Source organism: Panthera leo, chromosome D2 (genome assembly GCF_018350215.1).
Source record: "Panthera leo isolate Ple1 chromosome D2, P.leo_Ple1_pat1.1, whole genome shotgun sequence".
NCBI classification, from domain to species: Eukaryota; Metazoa; Chordata; class Mammalia; order Carnivora; family Felidae; genus Panthera; species Panthera leo.
This window is the reverse complement of record NC_056689.1, coordinates 52,016,460-52,036,068: the sequence shown is the minus strand read 5'-3', so window position 1 is coordinate 52,036,068 and position 19,609 is coordinate 52,016,460. Positions and strand designations below refer to the sequence as shown.

Genomic DNA, 19,609 nt, shown 5'->3' with positions numbered 1-19,609 from the left:
GGCTTTGAATTGCCTGGGTTTAACTCTTGTCTCAGATACTTTCTATATGATATCTTTGTGCCTTAGTTTTCTCGTTTGTAAAATGGAATGACAATATTATTTACCTCCATAGGCTTTTGAGGAGGAAATGAGATAAAACATGTAAAGTGCTTGAAATAGTACCATATAGCCAATATTGATTAGTTCTGCTGTTATTTAATTCCAAGAGTCTTTGACAGCCCTGTTGTTGGTTTAATAGGAGGAAGGTTCTGGGATATGTTGGAGTGGTATAGGTCATGCTAAATAAGGCTCAAAAGAACACCTTAATGAGGTTCATATGAGCAAGAATATGTGTGAAAATTCTTTATGAGATGTAAAGTAGTTTATAAATAAAAGGTAATAGGAAGAAATTAGATTATTTATAACCTTAGTATGCTGGAGAGTGAATGCTTGCAGATCTAGCTCAAGAATGATAATATTCCCCTCTAGACCCCCAGAGTTGAATACCAGGAAAAAGATTTAAGGCCACACACACCCAAAAGTCTTTAAAATAAAGTTGGGGGGCACCTGGGTCTCTTAGTGGGTTAAGCATCTGACTTTGGCTCAGATCATGATCTTGCAGTTCGTGTGTTTGAGCCCCGCGTTGTCTGTGCTGACAACTCGGAGTCTGGAGCCAGCTTCAGATTCTGTGTCTTCCTCTCTCTTTGCCCTTCTCTCACTCACACTCTGTCTCTCTCTTTCTTAAAAATAAATTAATGTTAAAAACTTAAAAAAAGATAAAGTTGGACTCTGTGGTGGTGGAATATTATTCTGAAATTGTGCTTATTCACATGTAAGTTAACCTGATACTGTCCTGTAGAAAGGTTTTATTTAGTAAACGACATCCTTAATGTCCATGTATTTACAAACAAATGTTATCTATTTGTAGCCTGTATATAACCTATATATCTTCTGGAGAATTTCTTCTTGGGTCCTTCCAAATTCCTTGAGAAGTTGGGCTCAGATGTCTGTGCAAGTCACTGTGCCTCTCCTTTTCAATCTCTCCATCATTTGTGCTCCCATAATTCCAAGCACATAGCTGTGTCATTGCATTTACCTCATTATATGGTAATTATTTGTAAACTAGACAGCTGGCTTCTTGTGGACAGAGACTATGCCTCTCTTAATTTTTTAATCTTTAATGCTTGGCACATTAAAGTTCCCAATAAATCTATGTGGAATAAGTGAAGAAAGAGTAAAACAGCCCTCAACACCCACAGCAAACTTTTGTTAGCATTAACATTTGAAAGTAATAAAGAAAGCTGTTCTTCTAAAAAACATTCTGTGTTGTGGACATTTTGGAAATTCTGACTGAACTTCCCTTAATCTAAATTGTTGCATTTTATGTTAAGATCTCTAAAGTACCTTAAAGTAGCATTACTAGAATTATACAGACTTTATTTTAAAGTGAATTTTTTAAATCTTCTAAATACCAAATAATAAATGTATATGCTTTTCATTCAGATGCTTTAGTATGTTCATCTTAAATGTGATAACATTTAAATTGAAGATTAGGTTAAGGATTTATAAATGTTCTTTTCTTCCTGGAATGCTTACATAACAAATAATTCGTGTGTAGTCTTCTTCAAGGGCACCTGATTTGTATGAAGGACTACATTTAATAATTAGTTTCCTCATCTGTAAAATAAAGATTGTAATATCTACCTTTTAGCACAGTTGTAAAGATTAATTTTTAAAATAATTTTTTAAACTTTATTTTGAGAGAGATAGGGAGACAGAATACCAAGCAGGCTCCATGCACTGTCAGCGCAGAGCCCAATGTAGGGCTCGAACCCATGAATCTTGAGATCATGACCTGAGCCGAAACCAAGAGTTGGACACTTAACCGACTGAGCCACCCAGGTGCCCCAAATAAAGTAATCTAAGTAAAGTACTCAGCACAGGTTTTGGCACATATTAATCATCCATTCTATGGTAGCTATGACAAATTATACGAGGCTTGTTATGAAAAGCAGTATACACATCCGTTTCTCCCTCCCTAGAGGCACATTGGTGGAGGCAGATTGATATTTTTAGAAACCAGCATTATCTTCTATCGGAGACGGGTTGGGCCTAAAGGAGGCTAAGGGCGTAAGCCTGCTCAAATTCAGAAATAATGAAGCTTTAAAAATGGTTAAGGCAGTTTGGGCTTTTGACCATACTATCCTATTATATTTGGTTACTTAATCTGTTTTTATTACTGTTCCTATCTGGAATCAGAATTGTACAGTAAACTTGAGATGTAGGCTTTTGTTTGTTTTCCCTTCTCCTTCCATTAGAAGAAAAGGGTTCGAAAACGAGAAAAACTAATGTGCTTCTCCTCTTCTGGTCCCAGTTCATCAACTTGGAGTGAATTTTTTTGGTATTTACCAAGTTCCCTGCTTAAAAATAAACACACATGTACATTGGTGACCTCTCCAGTCGTGGCAGGGGAGTGACAGTGAAGAAGTCCATCACTCTTAATCTGTGTGTGCACTGGGCATGGCATCACCTTGGTTTCTGAAAGGGGGAAGAACCTTAGCTGCTAGATCAAATCGGCACAGTTGTTCCTTTATTGCTTTCATTGCCATAGGACTGTTTGCATAAAAGCAGCTGTGTTTTGCTGCTCAGGTTTTAAATACAGGGACCATAGAAGATAACAGGGACCACAGCAGAAGTTTCACATCGTGGCCCCTGTCAGATGCCAGTGAATCTGTAAATTTCTGCTGTGTAACTCCCCATTTATCCACTCAAGTCAAACAGCAATTGAAATGAACAGCAGCAGGGTGGGCAGACTTTGGTATTTGTGGATTCAAATCAAAGGACCATTGAAATGAATGGGAGCAGGGCCTCCTTTGGTGTTTATAAATGTAGGTATCTTTTATGGCCTAATAATAGTTCTAGGTAGATACTGGAGCATATCCTTCTTAAAATGTGCCCTGGTTACAAATGGGATGAGCTGGGTCTCTGAAGACACAGCACATCATTCTAAGACTGGAATCTCTGAAATATAAAAAATTCAGAAAGAGTGGGAGACATGAGAAGATGCTGTTTGTGGGTAATGTCATTAACTGCTTGTAGGTCTCTGCAGGAGCTTTAAAGACATCCTTAGAAGTGTAAATGACACACATTGTAACAATGGATGGCATTAGTTATTTGACAATAGTTGCCTTTTGAGCTTTACTACTGTCTGGTTTAGGTTTTATTGCCTGAGTCCTGTTGTGGCTCCTGAATGGAACAGCTATAGTCAAAACTTTGCCTTCCTCCATTCATAGCTGAGGAAGGTTGTTATATCTTATGACCTATACCTAAAATAGATGATTTTCAGGTGGTATCATCGTTCTTATTAAAGCATTAGAAAAACTTAAAAAAAAAAAAAAGGCATTAAGATATAATTAACATACTATAAAGTTCATTGACCTTTTAAATTTTTATTTAAATAACATGGTTTTTAGTATATTTACAAAAATTATAAGTCACTAATCACTCTCTAATTCTAAAATGTTTTCATTGCCCCCAAAAGGGAAACCCCATAACCAATAGCAATCAATTCCCTCGACTACCCCAGCCCTAGTCAATTACCACTCCACTTTCTGTCTCTATGGCTAATGTGCCTATTGTGGATATTTCATATAATTGGAAATTATTCAACATGTGATCCTTTGTGACTGGCTTCTTTCCCTTATAGTGTTTTCAAGTCTTATCTATGTTACATCACATATCAATACTTTGTTTCTTTTTATTGCTGAATAATATTTCATTATGTGGATGTAGCAAAATTTGTTTATCAGTTTACCAGTTGATGGGCATTTGGGTAGTTTCCAGTTTAGGGAAATTATGAATGAAGTTACTTTATAAAGTTGTTATATGGAATGCTACTTGGCAATGAGAAAGAATGAAATATGGCCTTTTGTAGCAATGTGGATGGAACTGGAGAGTGTTATGCTAAGTGAAATAAGTCATACGGAGAAAGACAGATACCATATGTTTTCACTCTTATGTGGATCCTGAGAAACTTAACAGAAGACCATGGGGGAGGAGAAGGGGGAAAAACAAGTTAGGGAGAGAGCCAAACCATAAGAGACTCTTAAAAATTGAGAATAAACTGAGGGTTGATGGGGGGTGGGAAGGAGGGGAAAGTGGGTTATGGGCATTGAGGAGAGCACCTGTTGGGATGAGCACTGGGTTGTATGAAAACCAGTTTGACAATAAATTTCATATTAAAAAAAATAAAGTTGTTATAAACATTTATATACAGTTTTTGTATGGACATGTGTTTTTATTTATCTTGGGTACATACTTAGGAGTAGGGTTGCTAGGTTGTATGATTTAGGGTAAGATTTAACTTTTTAAGTAACTACTAAATTGTTTTTCTCAAGTGGCTGTACCATTTTGCATTCCCACCAGTAATTTATGAGATTTCTGGTGTTCTGTGTCCTAGTCAACATTTGGAATTGTCAGGGGTTTTCTTGGCTTTTTAGCCATTCTAATAGGTGTGCAGTTCTTTGTTTTAAATGAAAAAAATCATGTAATTTGAAACCTTCAGAAGGATGATTTAAGTGCAAAACAAGCATTTACTGTATGCCTGTGATGTGCCCTCTGCTAGGTAATGGGAATGTAAGATATGTCTCTGCTCCCATAGAATTTACAATTTGTTGATAGGCATGTAAAGAAGTAATAACAATACAGAGTTAGTGCTAATTACCTGGAGTTAAAATATTGGGGCAGAGAAGGAGAGTCTCAACTATACCGTGGAAAGGTTTTGACATTTATGATTAGTAAAAAGAAAACAATATGAGGAGCTATATGCACTTAAAAAAAATTTTTTTTTTCATGTTTATTTATTCTGAGAGAGAGACAGAGCACGATCAGGGGAGGGGCAGAGAGAGAGGGAGACAGGAAGTCCCAAGCAGGGATCTGCGCTACCAGCTCAGAGCCTGATGTGGGGCTTGCATTCACCAACTGTGAGATCATGACCTGAGCTGAAACCAAGAGTCTGATTTCTTAACTGACTGAGCCACCCAAGTGCCCCAAGGAGCTACATGTACTTTTGCCTAATGTTCTAAGATAGGTTTTGGTTGCAAAAGTCAAACTCCCCCCTACATTATCATGCCTTATAAACTAATGCCTAATAAACTGCTTGGGATGATATTCTGCTGACTCACAACCTAGTGATTTGGGGTAAGCTAGTCATATATACACAATAATCAAGGAAAGGGGCAACTTTAACTTTTGTAGTTCCTTGAAGCCTGCTCTTTTGACCATTGTATTTATTTCTCTCCCTTTCTGTATCCTCCCTAGGTCTGCCTTTCTGCCTTTTACCCAACATATTGCTAACCTGTACATCTGCTCCTATTTTTTTTTAAGTGCGTATATACATAGCTCTGAACTGTTTACCATAGTCAGAGGTCATAGCAGTAAGCATTTGTACTTTTTGTCCAGTTTACCTCTTCACCATTTGTCCAGCTAGATCTGGCCTTCATATGTAAGTTATTTCAAGCGAATAAGGTGATCCCAAAGTCATGTTTTCCAGTGTCTGATAAACTGGGCTGCTTATCTGAATGTATGTGGCACACCAGTGAGAAGAGCTTTGAAGGAAGATTGGGGATGGCAGGGAGCTGGAAGAGGCTAGGTGAAAATTGCTGATTGTGCTTCAGGTTGTCGTGCTCCTCTGGTTGTTGGGTGAAACTATCCTCTTGCTTTTGTTAACTTGCCCCCCTTTTTTTTTTTTTTTAAGAACCTTGGTTAGTTCTTGGTTAGTTTGCTGTTAACAACAAGGAAAAATATAACCTAATAGAAAAAGGTTAAACTGGAATTAGTCAACCTCAAGAAGAAAAAGATGAGGAAGTCATAATTTCTTTGTATACCCTAATTGTATCCCAGGCTATGTTGAAGGGTCTGGAGAATTCTTATGTGGAAGACTGGATTTAACAATAATCCTAAAGAATGTTAAAATTCATAGCAGGTGCTGATCAGTTATTTCTCTTCTGAGGATAAAGAAGGAGAAGGCTCAGCTTTGTAAGGACTTTAGGTTAGATACAAGGAGCATTGTTTACTTGCTATTGAGTGACAAGAAGAATCTATAGTCATGCTTTCCAGAGGGCTATTATTTTGTCTGTGGGGACTGAAAGACTTGGTACTCACTGAGTATGGGATAAAAATCTGCATTTGAAAAGTTTTTGTTTTTCCCTTTCCCTCATATGAGTGACAGGTTTTCCTTTATTTGGGAAAGGTTTTAATCTTAGGGCAAATGTATGTCAAGCTGCTCAATAGTAAAAGTTCAATTTGATGTAGGAACCTCATGTTTTTGATAGGTTCTGACAAATAATGGCAGTAATTAGTTTAGAACTATAAATTTCTAGATTTCTATTTTGTGATACATAGAAGTTTTATATTACTGTTCATCTAATTGTTTGCTGCCCCTATCTAGTATTCATTATTAAATGTCCTGTCTATTCTTTATGATACTCTTAAGCAGATTCTATGCTTGAAATCACTGCATGTTGAACTTTTGGACGTATTGGCTCTTTGGTTTTTACTCAGGATTTATAAGTTCCATAGATTCTTATGTTTCATTGTTAGTATCTTTCCTAGAAACTGGAGGTCAGAAAACCATTTTGCCAAAGTAGACCAAGCATGGAAGGGATGCGCTTAAAGGACCAGAACAGAAAATTTGAGAAAACTGAGCATTTACTTTGTAGGAAGGATGTGTATATGGTTGGGTTGGTGAGAGACAAGAATATATATATCTCATATATATATAAAAGAGGCCTACCTCAGAAGCACAATCCTGGTCCAAGAAAGCAATTGTAGAACAGTAGGCATACTTCTATGTTTAGGGGAAGAAATAACATAAAACATTTTCCTATGGATGTGTGTGTGTGTGTGTGTGTGTGTGTGTGTGTGTGTGAATATATTTTTAACATCTCAAAGAATACATGCCAAATGTACATAGTCATCTGAAGAGCACAAGAAGGCAGGATTGGAGACTAGCTTTTAATGTAATGGTCTTTTGTTTCTGTGTGTTCAGGAAGAATGTGTTTATGTGTTAGTTATGTGATTAAATACTCATTTAAAATAGGTAAAACATATTAATTACCATTAAACAGTGTTTATAGTGTAGATAGGGACCTGAGGTAGTTTCAAATAATATAAATTCATTAGAAAATAAGAGCAGTAGGATGGAAATTCAGAAATGGCTAATTTTGTGGGTTAATCCCTTATGTGTTGAATGTATTTAACTTTGAAATGTTTTATCCATACATATGTTGAAACCATATGATAACTGTAAAAGCCTTCCTTCAGGAATGCCTCCTCTTGTTTTTCTATATTATTGCACGACCCCATTTATTCTTTCCTAGCCCATTCAAACATCTAACCACCTTTTGCTTTTTGATCCTGTCTGTGTCCCTTTTTTTGCTAGCCAAGTCCCCATTGTTCATGGAACACAAAGCAACTGATCAGTGGAGAAACATTGGAACATTACTGGCCTGGACTTGAAAGTCATAGACCTGGGTTCACATCCTGATTTCTGTCCAGCTTTGTGACTTTGAGCAGTTATATAACCTTTGTGAACTTAGCTCTCTCCTCTGTGAGATGGAGATAATGCTGGCCCTATAGGGTTGTGCTGAAGATTAAGATCATGGCTCTAAAGCAGTTGGCCCAGTTCCTGGCACATAGTAGGCATAATGATTAATTTTATCATTTGGTTCCAGAGCTGCTTTTTTTCTCAGATGTTCTTGGGTCCTTGCAGCCTTCTACCTTGTATCTCTAGGAGAGGATATGTCTGGGGATAAGCCAGAAAGGGTAGAAAAGGGTCCTAGATTTTTCTCTCAAGAAAAAGGCAGGTGAGTGGGATAGGACTGATAGGGGTGGGCCTGTGGCTCTGCTGGAGCGTAGATCAAGCTACTTCTTGAATTTAACTGTCCTTTGAACAAGAGTTAATTGACTAAGGGCGGATGAGAATTATATTAGGTTGCCTATGTAGCAGGGTGGTAGTCAAAGAGGCCTCTCTCTGATTGTGTTAGGATTAGGTTGAGGGGGGTATTTGTGAAAAGGATTAAAGGTTGAGGGAGTAGGAGGAAGTCAGGGAGGCAGTAAAGTGAGAGTCCTTAAGAGTACAGTCTAGATTTGAGTGGATTGGAACCTTGGCTCTGTTGCTTACTGCTCTGTAATATTGGGCCAGTTACTTAATCTCACCAAGATTTAATTGCTTAACTTACAAAAGGGAGGTAAAAGTTACCTACCTCATAGAGTTATGAGAGATTGCATGTAGCATGCTTAGGATAGTGGCAGGCACATATTAAGTACTTGATAGATTTACTAATATTAAGTCAAGTTGAGGGAAGAATAAAAGCAGGGCTAGTGAACTGTACAATGGGAGTGTGCTACCTCCATGTCCAACTAACTGATAACATTTGCCATTGGTTATCTTCAAAGAAAAGGAGTCAATAATGGGATGCATCATTTATAAATGTAATGTTCTAATACTTCCCGGTGTGTTTGCTTATTAAAAACAAATGAAAAAAAGATATTTTCCTTATTTTCCCTCTATAGGGAAACAAAGCTTATTAAAAATATTTTAAAGGTTAGTTGTCACTTGTAACTCTTGTTGTTGAATGATAAATTATGGTCTAGTTTTCTCTATGTATGATTTGTTTGAATTTTGCTGCAAATTTTATATCTTTTCTATCCTTTTTGTTCTGTTTCTTGTAGGCTTCCTGGTTAATCAGTTGTTTTTAGTAATGTTTACTTATAAAACAAAGAGGATGAATAGAATGCTGCAAATATAAATCAATGAGGCATAGATAAATAAATTTTAATGCGAAAATAAGTCTCAGCGCTGAAGTTTGTTCACTTCAGTGAACAAAGCCTGTGCAAATTCTGTCCTGCATTTCGCATATCATATTTTCATGTGTTGAGCACTAGAGAGCCTCTTGGTTTTTAAATATATGTCCCAGTACTCTAAGGTGGCATCCTAGAAGTCTCTTTGTGTTCTCCCTAATATTCCAGTAGCCACCACTATACAGATGCCTTGTTGTACATTGTCATTAGGTACTAAAAAAAAAAACAAAAAAAAAAACCAAAGGGAAAAATCATCATTATTTTATAGATGAAGATAACCAAGGCTTAGAAACTTGTTCAGAATGACATGGCAGCCCATGGCAGAGCCAGAATTAGGAAATCTGATGTCTGATTTCAGACCACCAATTGCTGTCCTAGCCCACAATCCATTGGAAGACTGCAAAGCTAACCCTTGGCAAAGTGGCCAGGCTTGTTTATTTCCTGCTGCTATCCTTCCAGTCCCTCCCTCACTTTACTGTCCCATTTTACCGATCAGATGCAGGTGAAAGGGTGTACCTTAAAGAATCATCCAGTCCAGTGGCTCTCAAATATAGCCAGTGAAAAGAGTCTCCTAGGACATTTATTTCTTTTCAAATTGTGGTTAAGTTGGTTTTAGCTGGAGCCCAGGAACCTACATGTTAACCCTTCTACATGTGATTTTTGACAATCTGACAAGTTTGAGAACCATTTCAGAGGCATAAGTCCCCACCAAAACACCCCCCTCCAATTTTCCTGACAGATAGTCATCTAATATCCGATATTGTCTTCTGATGGGAATTCACTACCATCTTGCCAAGAAGGTCATTTCGTTGGTAGTTAACTGCAATGCAGTGCTTCTTTACTGTCCTGTATGGATTAGATCAAGTTCTTCGGACAGATGTAGGTATTGGCTTTGAGGTCAGATCTAGGCTGGAATCTTCTCTGAAGCTCACCTTCCTCATGTGTAAAATGTGTATGTTGTTATCTATCTTGACGGGTTATATCAAGAGTTAAGTGAAAAAAATAAACTGTCCTGGCTGGAAAAATCCTTGAATGCCTTCAAACAGTCATTTTTTATAGTCCCTTCATGTTATCAGCCTTTAAAAAAAATTTTTTTTTAATGTTTATTTTATTTTTAATGTTTATTTATTTTTGAGACAGAGAAAGACAGAGCATGAGCAGGGAAGGGACAGAGAAAGAGGGAGACACAGAATCCGAAGCAGGCTCCAGGCTCTGAGCTGTCAGCACAGAGCCCGATGCAGGGCTCGAACTCACAAACTGTGAGATCATGACCTGAGTTAATGCTTAACTGACTGAGCCACCCAGGCGCCCCTTTAATGTTTATTTTTGAGAGAGAGAGACAGAGACAGAGACAGAGCAAGAGTGGGGGAAGGGCAGAGAGAGAGACACACACAGAATCTGAAGCAGGTTCCAGGCTGTCAGCACAGAGCCCGATGTGGGGCTCGAACTCACGAACTGTGAGATCATGACCTGAGCCAAAGTCGACCATTTAACGGACTGAGCCACCCAGGTGCCCCGCTTATCAGCCTTTTTTGAAACAGCCCCATGTCTGCAGGACTCTAGTGAGAAGTTTCAGGACCCTGAAAATATGTTAGAAGGCTCCGGGACCTCCATTCCAGGATTGTCAGTGCCAGAAATAGGTTGTCATTTTGACTTCTCATCAGCACACTTCTTTTTTTCACCTGTGGCTTTTTCTCTGGACAAAGAATATGGTACCTCTTATGGAGACAGATAAGCCTGCATTTCTGGAAATTCAGCTTTATTCCCTAAGTAATTGGAGTTTCCACTGATAACTTGAACCCAGAGGAAAACAAATGATCTGCAGGAAGACCTTAAAGGTAAAAGACAAGACCTTCTTGAATTATATAAAGAGCAAAATGGAGAGCCAAAGAAAATATTCCACGTCTCTTTCTTATCCAACAGTAGACAGTTGATGAGTGTTAAAAAGAAAAAAATGAGGTGAAGGTAGCAAGTGGGGGGGGCAGTGGCAGTAAACTAAGAAAAGTTGAGTGCTTGCCTTTCAGCAGACACAGTGTGAGAAAAATAAATATGTAAATTCAACCTAATCCTCACAGGTAAGATCCCATTTTACCAATGAGAATACTGAAGACCGTTAAGGATAACTAAGACAAGCCTCGTACCTGATCAGATGGCAGGTCTAGATTCAGAACACCTAGGACTTTACAGGATGTGATTTAAAAAAAAAATTACAATACACACATTCATGTTCTTTAAGAAATAGATTTGACTTAGTGTCTGTTGTACTGTACACATTCTCCTGTCAAAACACCTGTAATTCTCTAATTTTAATGGGTTGTGTCTCTTTCTACTCGTTACTTGCACATAGGGACTAGGTTGCAGCATTCACCTCTGAGTCACCAGGGCCTAGTACAGGACTTGGCCCTTGACTTGTGCATTAAAGGACTGTAAAAATGGGGCACCTGGGTGGCTCAGTTGGTTGAGTGTCCGACTCTTGATTTCAGTTCAGGTCATGATCCCAGGGTCGTGGAATGGGGCCCTGTGTTGGGCTCTGTGCTGAGCATGGGATATTCTCTCTCTCTCTCTCTCTCTCTCTCTCTCTCTGCCTCTCTCTCCTGCTTATGCATTCTCTCCCTAAAATAAAATGAGCAAGGTGGTTCCATCTGGGGGGAAAAAAAAGGTTTGTAAAAATGGAATTTCTGTCTCTGGCATTTGAAAACATCTGTACCCTCCACCCCTACTCCTCATCTCTGAGTTAAAAATATATATATAGTGTTATAAGAGATATTAGACATACTCTAAGTTCAGTCTTCACATTTGTATAAAGGAAGGAATTTCAGGCACAGACTGGAGAGGTAGATCATGACGTACCCCAAAGTCCCCAGTTGACAGTAGTTATTCTAGTACTCTTGCCTCCTAGTTCTCAGTTCAGGGCTTTTCTTAGCACCTGCATATATACATACCGCATTCATTTAATACCCCTCTGATTTTTCCTTTATGCTCAGTGCTGAGGAAATGCCACTTTCCTTTCTGCCTCCCTAGGTAGATAGATACACTGCTATGCTTTCCAGAAGCCAGAAGAAAAACAGCTTCTCAAGAGTTAGCACTTAAGCTAGAAAATGGTCATTGAAGTTGAGGTTTTTACCTGACAGTCATTTATTCTGTTCATTGGAGACGATAAATGATCATGTGCATGCTGGATCAGCTGTTCAGGACCCTGAAAATAATCTGTCATTGCAATAGTTTGATTTGGTGTGGTTGTTGAAGTATGTGTTTGTTTTGCTTTTCTTAAAAGCCAGTTAAATCTATAATGTTAAGTTAGGCTATGAGTTGCACTTCCTTTTAGCTCAGACTACTAAAAAATGATTTGTACATGATGGTCTCCCATGGGCTTGATTGAAATGTGGGTGGAACAATGATTTTTTCTTCAGTTAGTGTTAGCTCTCTGTTTTCAAAATGTTTTTGACTCTAGTATCATGAAAACACTACCTAGAGTTAAAGTTTTTTCAAGTGAGTGCATTTTAAAAGGTAATTTTAGTAGTACTTTGGACACATTTTAAATTTTAGAGAGTGTATCCAATGTATAGAACTTATCAGTAGTAATTATTAAAGATACCCAATAAAATTACATCAAAACTACAGCCACCTTTTGAATTTTCAGAAAAGTGATTCTGTTTGTAGACTAAAAGTTTTTAATTATGGACTTACTCTAGATAAAAAAAATTCTGTATTCATTTGAATAGAATGTCTATTTGACAGTGGAGGCTGAAGTGAAGGGCTGAGGGCAAAGCCAATTCACTGGGCTCTTTGGAATTTACTCTTTTAGTTCATTTGAGAGAAAGTCTGAAGTAGCAGGACATATACATTAAAGAATATGGGGAAGAAAGAATGCAATTACAGAAACTTGTGTTAAACTTACACAGTGCTGAGGAATGCCAAATCATCATTCTTAATGAAAAGAATGTGTGTTATTAGATCTGGAACTTTTATTCATGTTATTAATCCATGGCAAGAAGCAAATGATGTAGTATTAATTTTATGTAGTAATTTTATTTATTGTCTTGTTCTGTGTTTTTATTTTTAGGACCGGAGTAGGCCCTATGACACTTTTAACTTGCACTCGTTGGAGAACTCCTTAATGGATATGATAAGGACTGATCATGAGCCTCTGAAAGGTAAACACTACCCTCCCAGTGGCCCACCAATGAGTTTCGCTGATATAATGTGGAGGAATCATTTTGCAGGTTAGGAATATTCATATGTCCATTCCTTGCTTGGTGTTTTAAACAAAAATCAGCTTTTTAATAATTGTGATTTTTTTTTCCCGTTTGTTTTTGTTTGCTTCTGTAAAGCACTGTGGAATGTGTTTAAAGTTTTTTTGTTTTTTGTTTTGTTTGTTTTTTTAAGCTGGGTTCAGCTACCTACAATAATCAAGGTTGACTGCTTTAATCATAATGTCTGGCAGAAGCATGTGTTGGGTAGCATGAGACCAGAAGGCAAGTTTTCTGGACTTTGTGCATTTGGAATCCTTTAGCTGAACCTGGATAATTCATTTAAGTCAAAGTATACTGCGAGGAAATATGAGACTTAGTAAATCAGTCTCCAAAGACTACTTCAGAAAACTTCATAGGAAAGAGTTCCATTTTGTTAAAATATAATCACTTTCCTAGTGTAGCAAGGATCATGACACAGACTTAAGAGCCAGCCAGTGATTCTTTGAACAGTCTTAAGACTAAAACAGAAGGAAAATGTCTTAAAGTGTGTAAATGTTTTGGGTTAAATATAAGGCAGAAAGTCCCAAGGTCAGCCATATTAGGACTTCCTATTTTTAGAGCCCCTGTAAATTCAGGTTAGCAGTTGATGTCACATTCATAATTACAGATAGTTCTTTTTATGTGCTGTAGGGCTTTTTAGGGGCCCTGTGATATTTTAAAATACTGTAATGGAAATTTCCTGTGGAAATATCCACTACACTTGGATTTAGAGCCAAAATATCTGAAAACTGGGAAGAGTTGGCTACAAGGATGCCCATCTTTTAAGAACCCTTATGTTCTCCGGAGCTGTGAAGAATTTGATCTCCTCTGGTTCTCTCCAGGCTTTTTTATATAGGGTGTGACTGACTATGGCCACCTGATCATCATTTCCTCAAGCCACCTCAGAAATCCATTTCATCATTTTCTTGTCATACTCATGATTTTCTGCTGCTTTCCTCAATTTCCAGTGAAAAGAAGGTAGTTAACAGGCTATGAAGAAAATAAGGCATTTTGAGAAAAGCTGTATTTTAAAAGCTGTATTCTACTTCAGAAGTAGAAAAAAAAAAACCCTCTCATTTATTCATTGTTATATTTAGTCACTGTTACCACGTCTTTCCTCAGTTGAAAGATTAGGTATATGGTAATTTAAAGCCTGTTTCACTTAGAAGTGAGAATGGTGTTTAAAAAAACCCCTAATGATATTCACAGACTATTTTGTGTTTTTAGTGTCTTCTAAGGCTACATTTGTCTTCCTTCTCTACCATGAACAGCTATAAGCTTCTCCTAATTATTCTAAAATATTCAGCCCTTGTTCTTTATGCATACCTGTTTTATCTTGGTCTGAATTCTTCCAGCAATAAAAGATTATGAAAGGATCTTACAATATAGTCTGTAAAATAATTTTCCAGAATTTTGTGAATGTTGTTTACATAGGAGCTATCCTGCGCTGTTGAGAGCAGCACTGGCAAAGTGTAAGGAAGGTCCTTCGCTACAGGATAATGTATATTTATTCCAGTTTTGGTGGCCCCTTTAAAAAAAATTTTTTTTTTGACGTTTGTTTATTTTGGAGAGAGACAGAGCATGAATGGGGGAGAAGCAGAGAGAGAGGGAGACACAGAATCCAAAGCAGGCTCCAGGCTCTGAGCTGTCAGCACAGAACCCGATGTGGGGCTCGAACTCACAAGCTGTGAGATCATGACCTGAGCTGAAGTCGGATGCCCAACCGACTGAGCCACCCAGGCCTCCTTTTTTAATGCATATCCAGTTCCCTCTACATATATTTCTCTGCCACACTTGGAAATATGAGGTTTCATCTGTGAAAGTCTTCTGTATTGTACTTATAATATGTCCTAATAAGTTGGAAGGCTCATAATATGTACTTTTTTATAGCTTCAATATGCTTGCAACTTTTCTGTTCGTTATACCACCCACCTTGATTTCCTGTGAATGGACTGCTTCCCATGGTCAATTACTTCACCACGTCATTGTCCTCTGGTTAGCGTGTTGAGGCTTCCTGCTTCCCTTTTCCAGCCGGGAGACTTTTAGACCTAACTTATGGCACCGTGTATTGGATTCTTATTACTTCTAATAACATAATTATGATGCTGGCATTTTAAAGGAAGTATTTTAAATAATTTTTGACTTTAAAAATGGAGAAAATTATAATAAAAATGTAACTGAAAAAAGTAAACATTGTGATAGTGTATCCTTATTTTTCTGCATCCATATTTTTGGATATTTTCTGTATCCATATTTTTACCTGGTCTTTATAATTTATTAACAGGCCTTCACTTTGAACACTTAGGTTGTTTCCAGCTTTTTCTCCGTAATAGGTAATGCTGCCATGAATGAGTTCTTGCACCTAGTTTTTCTTTAAGGTAAATTCATAGAGAAGATCTCTGGGTCAAAAGATGTAAACATGTAGGTGAATGGAACTTTAAGAGAAAGGTAGTAGGCTAGGGGACTTACCATATGGCTTCTCTATGAGTCTGTCCAGAAACGCTTCCCTCTATTCCATCCTGTTTTTCCTCCTACCTTTAATATATTCTTCTCCCACTTGAACGTGGGAACACTTTTTTGAGGGTCTCAAAACTCAAGTTACAGAATCATATTTAGGTTTTTTTGTATGCTTGTTTTGGTTTATTTCCTGGAGCTCAGTTTTCTTCCAGGGGAAAAAAATACTTCCTTACTCGTTATAGGAAATTCAGATAGTACATAAAAAGACAAAAAGGAAAGTGAAAAAATAATCTGAGACTTACTACCTAGAGATAGTAAAGATTATTATTTTTATTAACATTCTTCGAGGCATTTTATATTCTCTTTGTAGGAGATTAAATTTCAACTCGGCCTTTCTGACTTTGTAGTCATTCAAACCTGGATTTGAATCCTGGCTCTGCCTCTAGTTGGCTATCGATTTAGATAAATTAGTCTCTTCAAAGCCTTAGTTTCCTCATCATTGAAATAAAGTACCTACTTCATGGAGTGGCTATGAAGGTCAGATAAAGTTCTTGACACTAGAAACTATGATTTTTTTTTTGCTGGCAGTGGTAGTGGTGTGCCTACTGCCTAGCCTAGATAATGAATTAAACCTTATATTCCTACAATATTTACTTCCTTCTAGCTAGACTGCCGCTCTATGTTAAAAGCTTTTAAATGCAAGTTGTCGAAATTTTGTATTTGCCATACACAGATAATTTGCCATAGTAATTATTGAAGGATAAACATTTTGTCATTATCAAAAACCACCTAAAGGAGAAAGAAAAATAATTCTCTTAAGTTGTGTTGGCTTTCCAAAATTGTGTATCTAAATAATGTGAAGAAAATATAATAAAACAGGATATCACATTCATGAAAAATAAAGTACTTCATGATGTATTTAAAGTGAACCTGATGAGGAGCACCTGGGTGGCAACAGTCGGTTAAGCATCCAACTTTGGCTCAGGTCATGATTTCATGGTTCATGAGTTCCAGCCCTGCGTTGGGCTCTGTGCTGACAGCTCAGAGCCTGGAGCCTGTTTTGGATTCTGTGTCTCCCTCTCTGTCTGCCCTTCCCCACTTGCGCACTTTCTCTCTCTCTCTCTCAAAAATAAATAAACATTAAAAAAAAAATAAAGTGAACCTGATGAACTATATTCACAGTGATATTTCATCTTAGAAATGTATGCAATAAGAAATCCCCTTATTCAACTGTTCTGTTGATTTCGGTGGGGAAAAAGGGTTAGCGGGAGAAATGATAGCATGGGAAGTTCAGGAAGTAATAAGACTTGTGTTTTAGTAAAGAGCTTTAACAGCTTTTCAGTCACATTTATACTTCTAGGTCAGCCTTGAAGATGTTTGTAGGAAAATTTAAAAGGTCCCTACTTCTTCCCCCATGATAAGAATGTCAAGTAATGTAGAGGGAAAGTCAAATTGAGCTTTCTTCACAGCACCTGAGAAATATGTTTAGTAGTGTTGATCAGATCACAGCACTCTTGTTAAAATAAAAATTAGACAATTTTTTTTTTTTGGCTTCTTAAAGATCTCAAACAGTCCTGGGTTGTAACAGAGTAACACTGTAATACTTACCTATTGTCTCTTCCCATATTATATATGACTTTTCCTATTGTTCATTTTTTAAAAGTTTATTTTTATTTACTTGAGAGAGAGAGTACAAGTGGGGAAGATGCAGAGAGAGAGGGAAAGAGAATCCCAAGTAGACTCCATGCTGCTGGCTCAGAGCCCAAAGCAGGGCTCAAACTCATGAAACTGTGAGATTGTGACCTGAGCTGACACCAGGAGTTGGACACTTAAGGAGGGGTGCCTGGGTGACTCAGTTGGACCTGAGCTGAAACCAGGGGTTGGGGGTAGTGCCTGATGAAACATTTCTAGTGCCTGATGAAACATTTCTATATATTTGAATTTTCTCTTTCCTCACTATTCATGGAACTGAAATTTGAAAAATGAAAAGAGCAGGTGTCAGTTGAGAAACTGATATTGAAGCGTTTGCTTTTCAAATGTATACTGAATCTGGGGGAAAAATAGCTATCTCCTGATAACAGTGCTTTAAAACATTTAAATTGACAGAAGCTTGGAAGAAAGAAATGCCACCCTTTTTGGTACTATGGAAGCATTTTTCTTTATTCATCACAATTTAAATTTAGTGTTGTACAGCCTTTCACAAAGTTGGCCCCTTTTGTGGAATGTTGAGGTTCCCTTGTTTCAGAAAAAGTGCACCTTCATTACATTTAGTTTGTTCCAGAAATATGCTGTCTCTTTACTTACTTGCATTGGTGCTCCAGTTCTATTTTTGTGCTACCTCTGGCCCATATCAGTTTGTCTTGTATAAAAGTTAGCAGCGTCCAGAAATTGTTTGGGACATAGATTCTGAGTTAGCAAGAAGTGATTGTTCTGGTTCTATTCAAGAGGAGGACAGTAAATACAAGCTGAGTGATTTTTTTTTTTTTTTTTTTTTTTTTTTAGTACCTCCCATTAATTTACCCAGTGGTCCTTCTTATATAGCAGTGTAATCACCTGAGAGTTTTAAAAGAAAATTCTAGAAATTCTGATGTTAACTGTTTTATAGAGTAGAGCCTGAAATGAGGAAACATAGACACAAAGGAACGAATAACATGCCAAAAATTATCCACTACTGGTATGAAAAGAAACTAGGATTTGACCTCAGGTCTAAGCTCACGGCTGTTGTTTCTCAGTTCTTTGGAACATAGTTAGAATATTTTAGTGCCAAACTTTTTATCATTTTTCCTTAAAAGGGCTTTAAAACACTATTTTATTGTATTCTTGCATAACATTATTGCATCTTGTGGATTCTTTTCCTGAAGGAATGTATCTTCAATTTTATAGAGAAAATTGGTGGAAAATACAACCCAGCGGAATATGCATTTTTCTTATAACCTTTTCTAGAACACAGCACTTACATTCTATTATGTAAAAGTCTCTGAAGGACTTGACTTTTTAGAGCAAACGGGGATGGTTAAAGAAAGATACAGTAGTTGTTCCTTATCTCATAACATATTGCAGAAGTAAAGAGGTGGCTTTCATAATTAATTATGAAATTCATAAAAATTTCAATTTTTATTTGGGACATATAAAAGTATGGGTTGGTTGGACTCTGAAACTTTGAATAACAGTAGAGGTCATTTTTTATGACTAGCTTCTTAAATATGAATGTGACTTGAGCTTATGAGACTGTGGTTTTTATAGTCTAGATAAACCTGTGTAACCCTATTCTCCAGCCTCTCCCTCTATCCCCTCTTACCCCCATTTATCAGACCCTGTGCGGTGGGGAAAGTGGGACAGTCTCAGATTTCCACAGCGTCATTTAACTCCGTAAAGCCAAGTATGCCTTTCAGTTTTCGAAACCTTATATTTTACACTATACTTAAAAGATAGCTGGCTGACAAGAACAATTTAAAAATAGCAGACCATGGACAGGTGACAAAATGTCACGCTGGCAGCACCAGACTGCATTAACAAAAATCACCAGATGTCACACACTTGATTCTATTTTCACAGCTGATTAAACAGCAGTATTTGTTGGATAAAAGGAAGAAAAAAAATAAATGGCCTCATCTGAATTTGGAATCAGTTTTTCTTTTGCTGCTATATATTTTCTCTCTTCTTCAAAATCTCATAATAACTGTAAAATTTAGGATGCAAAATATATTAAGAAAAAAATAAAAAATAATTCTAATTTTAGAAAAGAACTTTTGCACATATATACCTCTTAAACTGGAAGACTATAAGTCAAAATGTTGGCAGAGCTTGTCTTTAATTGGTGATTTTAGTTTTTGCATTTTTCTGTATTATCTAATTTTTCACTGATGAAAATATATTGGATTTTATAATCTAAACATTAATTTTTGAAGAGGTAAAAAAAGTAGCTTAAAGAAGCCATAAGTTGTTTTGCTACAAAGAATTTGCATTTAGTTGGGAAACAATTAGATTGTATTTAAATAATTGGTTCTGATGGGTCTGACATGACAGAGTTTCTTATAAAATCTTTTGTGGATGATGTTGATCCAAAGATCCACTGAAGT

The 19,609-nt window shown here is 37.0% G+C and overlaps 1 protein-coding gene across 7 annotated transcripts in view; it reads left to right on the top strand.

The window, feature by feature from the left end:
- CPEB3 (cytoplasmic polyadenylation element binding protein 3) overlaps positions 1 to 19,609 on the top strand; it is a 188,760-nt gene that overhangs the window by 57,200 nt on the left and 111,951 nt on the right. For 5 of the 7 annotated variants that reach the window (XM_042909055.1, XM_042909058.1, XM_042909056.1 and 2 more), the window contains one exon: positions 12,905 to 13,064. In XM_042909055.1, the coding sequence (XP_042764989.1) occupies positions 12,905 to 13,064 (160 nt within the window). The remainder of the gene's footprint in view (positions 1 to 12,904; positions 13,065 to 19,609) is intronic. The other 2 variants (XM_042909060.1, XM_042909061.1) reach the window with 1 other exon arrangement.